The sequence below is a fragment of the Calidris pugnax genome, unplaced genomic scaffold (assembly GCF_001431845.1).
Source record: "Calidris pugnax isolate Ruff unplaced genomic scaffold, ASM143184v1 scaffold17, whole genome shotgun sequence".
Classification (NCBI taxonomy): domain Eukaryota; kingdom Metazoa; phylum Chordata; class Aves; order Charadriiformes; family Scolopacidae; genus Calidris; species Calidris pugnax.
Window position 1 is genome coordinate 2,555,449 of NW_015090794.1, and position 6,000 is coordinate 2,561,448.

The 6,000-nt window shown below is 43.0% G+C and overlaps 2 protein-coding genes across 4 annotated transcripts in view; both read left to right on the plus strand.

Annotated features, from left to right (window-relative positions):
- Positions 1–3,838, plus strand: part of LOC106884847 — a 30,622-nt gene extending 26,784 nt beyond the window's left edge. For all 3 annotated transcript variants that reach the window (XM_014936543.1, XM_014936544.1, XM_014936542.1), the window contains 4 exons: positions 653–774; positions 989–1,111; positions 2,553–2,595; positions 2,785–3,838. In XM_014936543.1, coding sequence (XP_014792029.1) covers positions 653–774; positions 989–1,111; positions 2,553–2,595; positions 2,785–2,862 — 366 coding nt within the window. In that variant the 3' untranslated portion in view covers positions 2,863–3,838. The remainder of the gene's footprint in view (positions 1–652; positions 775–988; positions 1,112–2,552; positions 2,596–2,784) is intronic.
- Positions 3,839–4,545: 707 nt separating this feature from the next.
- GNG13 (guanine nucleotide binding protein (G protein), gamma 13) overlaps positions 4,546–6,000 on the plus strand; it is a 6,963-nt gene continuing 5,508 nt past the window's right edge. The window contains exon 1 of the mRNA XM_014936281.1: positions 4,546–4,592. The gene's annotated coding sequence lies outside the window, so the exon portion shown is untranslated. The remainder of the gene's footprint in view (positions 4,593–6,000) is intronic.

Here is a 6,000-nt window from a genome sequence, read left to right on the forward strand (position 1 = left end):
TGAGTACTAGATACTGATTTCTGTTCTAAGAGATTAAAGCCAATGATATTTAAAATCTGTGTACTATCAGCTTGGAGATATTAGACACACTTAACTGGATTTTGTTCCCCTTTAGCTTTGACCTTTAATTTATTCTGGTTTTTAAGAAATTATTGACATTATAGCAGCTTTCCAGTACTTAAAGGGCCTATGGGAGAGATGGGGAGGGACTCTTCATGAGGGAGTGGAGTGACAGGATGAGGGTTAACGGCTTTAAACTGAAAGAGGGGAGATTTAGATTAGATATTAGGAAGAAGCTCTTTACTGTGAGGGTGGTGAGACACTGGAACAGGTTGCCCAGAGAAGTTGTGGATGTCCCATCCCTGGAGGTGTTCAAGCCAGCTCAGACAGGGCTTTGAGCAACCTGGTCTAGTGGTTGGTATCTAACTCTAGTGGGAGGTGTCTCTGCTCAGGGCAAGGGGCTGAAACTCCATGATCTTTGAGGTCCCTTCCAACCCAAACCATTGGCAATTAGATTAAATCTACCTCTAGTGGGAGGTGTCTCTGCCCAGGGCAAGGGGCTGAAACTCCATGATCTTTGAGGTCCCTTCCAACCCAAACCATTGGCAATTAGATTAAATCCCTGGTCTTATTTTTTTTTTTATCTTCCTAGAATAACTTTTGGGCTCTGAGGCTGTTATTGGACCATCTTTCCTATGAAGAACACGTTCTCCGTGGCATTGTCAACCTTATTTTGAGAGATCTACATTGTCAGAAAGCAACAATGCTAAAACTGTGAGTCAACACTTGCTCCCTGAAGTCTGTTTGTTTATGGAACAGTCAGAGCAGTCCCCAGCAGTAACGTTTAGCAGAGCTGTAACCCTTAGCTCTTTGAAACCAGCCAGCCCAGTGCTTTGGGCAAGTCAAGAATGCAAATAAGATGCTTGGAGTCAACAGGGAAGTTGTCTCTGAACAGCTGTGTTCTGTTTCCTGGTGTTATATCGCTCAGGTGGCAAAACCTCGGTCCCCAGTACGTGGGTGAATTCCTTTGCCTGTTCCTGACGTGCAGACATAAGAAGATGCAATCCATTGGCCTCTTCGCTCTGAATATTATTATAGAGAACCTGCATATGTAAGTGTGAATCTTCATTGTAGCCAAATTGAAAATCATTGTGTTGCAACACTGATGGTAGTTTTCTCTTAATCAACAGTCTTGACTCACAATTCATTCTTGGTTTTTTATTCTTCCCTGTTATTAGCAGTGGTAAAGGTACTCAACACGATGTTTTAGGTAGATTTAAAATTGTTCTATGTTACCTGTTGCACCCAAATGGCTTTCTCACTTCCCAGTGCTGTGGAAACATGTTATCTGCTCAGGCAGCCCTGACCAGTCATTGAGATTACGTATGGTACAGTCTAGTTCTATTACTTAACTATCATTGTCATCAACAACAAACAAAACCCCTTAATTAGGACTTACAGCAAAGTCGTTACTGGACTCTAAGGAGGTGTAATACTGCATAAAACTTTATTTAATTACTGGACGACTGGACACTGGAGGTGTAATACTGCATAAAACTTTATTTAGAGAAAATAGTTGAAAGTAACTCAAAATGTATATTATTGTGTATCTACAAAAACACAATGGGTGTACAGATGTCAGTGATTCTTTTAAACTGGTAAGGAGCACCTCACATGGTGGTGAGGGAGTAGATCTCCATCAAAAACTAAAGACTCAGGAACATACGTGCACTGTGATGCAAACTGAGGCCAGAACTAGGATTGTGCTTGTCATGCTTATCCCCTTTTGAAAAGGAGAGAGACCACATTCTCTGCAGGAGCAGAGCCCTTCAGTGGGTGGGGAAAACAGAGTTCTGAAAAAGTCTGAATTATTAATTTAGATTAAAAATGATAATAAAACTCTGATGTGTCACTTTGGAAACCACTAGCTGATTATAATCCTTGCTCTCCTGTGTTATGCAGTAAAGCGTTACAGGTTTTAGAGTGATAGACTTTAATGTATTGACATAATAGTTTTAAAATGAATTCACTCTGTGGTTGTGTACTGGAAGACAGAATAATTGCCTGCTTTGGCACTTCTAATTCACACGTCACTGATGGCAGCAGAGCAATATTGAGAATTCACCTCTTAGTTACTGTCTTAAGTGGAAATCATGGATGTGTAAGTTGACCTTCTTTGTGAAATACTTCTGTTTCTTCTTTCCAGCCTTTGCTGGGTGCAGCCGAGAAAATGAACTACCTAATTTCACTCGGTTGCGTATGAGCTAAGCTGTCTTTAACAAATTTGCAATTCCATTGTCTTTTTTTGTTTTGTGAGGCTTTACAGTGTGCTCTAGCAGCCATCCAAGAGAATCTGATCAAATCCTGATTCCTAGGGTCTTTGTCTTACTTATTTTACCGTACATCTGATGCTGCAGTCATCTCCATTTGGAAGTTCAAGTGAATTGTGGGATCAACCTTCCTGCAAAGCTTTGAGAAATACAAAACTTGGAGTGGCTGAGACTGGGTGTTTCTATGAGAAAACAGACTAAGAATATATATCTGTTTTTCAGGTGTCCATGGGCAGAGCATCTTTGCAACTTCTTTCACAATGCAGTGAGTATCTCTGTATTTTAGAATTTAACAACAAAACATATTGATGATGACTATATTACTTACCAATTAGATATTTAAATATAGTATTTGATATACCATGTATCAAATATATCATACGTCAGTGTCATTTATTATAACATCATTATAAAAATTACTGAAGTATACTAACTAATTTTTTTCTCTGCCCAGGGATTAAGGCACCTGCCCCTTGGCACCGCTGTTCATCGTGAAGTCTCAAAGTTCATAAACATTTTTGAAAAACCGTAATTTGGCAAAATCTTCAGGAACGTTTTCCAATTTGCCTTAAACTGAGATCTTTCTGGAGTCCCTTGTGTTCAGCCGTGGTTCTCATCTCCAAAAACGTTCAGCTGAAAACTGACTTCAGACAAATCCAAAAGTGAGACCCTGGGTTGAGCTGGTGAACAGTGGCTGTGTTTCAGCCTGACGTATTCTGGAAATTTCCTTTCTTGCAGGTCCATCTATTAAGCAGTTGTTTAAAGCAGCAGTGAGTTTAAGACATGTTTTTCTTTTAAAAAAGCCCGTCTATGGAGAGATGCTGATTGGGGGGGGGAGGGAAACATGGATGAAGTAGAAGGACCCCAGCTCTTTACTCCTCTTGTGTTGCACAGATGTGCTGGTGGTGAGATGTGGCAGCAGAACTGCTGAGAGCAGAAGTCTCAAACAGGCAGACTGGTATACAACAGTGTGTGTTAAAATGCTGTTTGCACACCCTCTTGTTTCATGTATAATTATAAAAAATAAGCCCCTTTTGAGGCTGACGGACATTAACTTTCTTGCTTCAAGAAACCAGATTCAGGAAGGCCTAATGCAGTAAATAGCTTGTTTTGTTTGTAAATTAAAAAAATATATCTAGTTTTCAGGGTTTTACGATTGTGGGAATTAGTTTTTATTTTCTACAATAGGTGACTGTTAGACTGATGGTTCTCTGAGTTTCTCACATCCTTATTTTAGTGGTAAGTTTAAGAGTTAACTTTGGAACTGTGGCAGTGGAAAAGAGAACTTTTTAGCCTGGTTTATACCCTTCTCTGCCCTGCTGTGATACCTGTCTGCATTGGTTTGGCAGTTGGGGGGAAAATCTTAATATGTGGTGAACTGTATTTTGCACATTTAAAGCTTTCAGTGGCATTTGCTGCTTTTGTTATCCCAAATTAGCTACGCTGTTGTTCAAGTTTTATACAAAAGTGTACATATAAAGTAAAACTTCATAGAATTTCTCTCCTTACGTTGTCAGTTCTGTTTGGAGGTGTTTTTTTGGTTGTCTGGTTTTTGTTTTTTAAACGGTTACTGTACTAGCAATGTCGTGCTGTCCAAGTTCAGCCGGGACATGCAGAGGTCATCAAAGTCCCCTGACAGTGGGGAATCTGGTTCCGCTGCCTGTCAGCCACGTGGTGTCTCCTTCTGGTCTCTGCTCCTGAAGACACACTGTGCTGTTTCATCCCGGGCTCCAAGAGAGGTGTTTCTTGCGTATTCCTAATAATATGGTCTTTCTCATTTCATCTACTTGAGTAGTAGAAGGTTCCTGTTATGGCTGAGGGGGAAGGAAGCTGCAGACTAATCTTTGTAGGCGTTGTACCCATGTTCTCTGCTTTGCCCTGTCGTAAGAGCTTTCCCTTCCTGACCTGCAGCCTGGCCTGCAGTGCTCCAAGCACTATCCTAGCACCGCAGAGACCTTGGGCCACCTGCCTTCAATGCTCTTGGTCTGAACCCTCCAAAATAATCCATTTTGTCAGTCCCAGGGCGTGTTAACAGTAGGGTGCTACCTCCTGCTTTGTCACTTCTCTGTGGGTATAAAAAGAGAACAGCAAAGCCGTGTACACACTGATGTCAGATTGAACTTGGAGAGGGTGAGGGCTTCCGTGTGTCCATGTTTGCTGCAGGAGTGGGGACAGGAGGGAGAGGGTGAGAGCAGGGGCTCTGTCACCCCTTCGAGCCTGGATTTACCATCACAAGGAAAGCTTAGGAACAGCTTGTGTACTGTAAGTAAATAGCATTATCTATTCATTATTTATCTGCTTCTCAATTTCAACGATTTATAGCAGCCCTGGTAGTAAGGAGTATACTATAGATGATGACAAAATCTTTTATGTATGAGGAAAAAAGACTTTCTCTGAAGATCTGCACTGACTTTGGGTGTGGGTTGGATGGACAGGTGGAGTTGTTACGATCAACCGCAGCAGAAAACATCTTCCTGGTACCCCGAGACTGTGACTAGTATAACCCCAAAGGTAAATTGAAGGCCGATCTCCTCGTCTTTATTCCAGGTATAATTGAGATGAACAGAGCTCATTAAAAATTGAAATGCATAGTTTGGAGAGGAAAATGGGCGTCCAAATATTGTATTTTAGCAAACAGAACTCTGCTGTTTTAGCAAGTATTTGTACAGCTGATACTTGCAAACATTCTATTTATTGTTTGGCAGTAAGTGCCTGTATTGAAAACAAAGTTTCCTCTGAAAATAGTGAAATTGTCTTGTGTTCTCAGAGCCTGGAACGGGAATGACATCGTCTGGCCCAGGAGCTTAATGTACCTGTGGGCCAAGGGGCTGCGTGGTGTGGTCAGCAGTGAGCAGGCCTCTTCTGAGTGTGTGCAGGGCCACGGATTAGGAAATACAGGGCTAATAAACTGTTTACAGGCTGGAGGGAGAGGTTTTCCATATAATACTTTAAAACAAGTAAACAACCTCCCCTTACTCTAGTGCTGCCAATACAAACCTGTGTGGCTGTTCAGTGCTGCTCGGGGGGGGAATGGTGATGTGTGTCCCCCCAGGGTGAGCTTGGACAAAGGCTGAGGCCTTCCTCCATTGAAATAGAGAATCTTTACCCTCTCAGCCACCCGGGGGTTGTGGATTTGGACAAGAACTTGCTGGGGAATTAGTTCTGAACCACAGCACCAATGGAGCTGGAGGTGATGAACATCCCATCACACCACCTCTCTCTGCTTCCCAGCCTCAGCTGCTCCCTGGGCTGGGGGAGTGCTCATACCCTTTTTACCAAGGACACTAATTAACCTGCTAAATGAGTTTATCCCTTTGGAGTGCGTGCCGGAGAACTGAGTTATCTAAAATACCATCCCAAAGAGAGCCATAATTAGCAGCCAGCGCTGAGGGCAGACCCCCCTGCTTCCCAGGAATGGCTTGGAAAGGGGGTGGGGGGCTGTGGGCTTGTGGCTGGTGCGGTCCCTTGTCCCTGGACAGCATCCCAGGGTCATGTGAAGTGTAGGACCAGGCTGTGTTTGTCCCACACAGCATCCCCTTCGCTGCATGGAAGGGAGAGAATTCATCTCCCCCCTGCTCTCTCGGACCTGCTCCCAAGCTGTTCCTAAATAAGGTGGGGACAGCAGTGAGGAAGGGGGTGCAAGTCATCACACGGCCACCCTGGACACAAA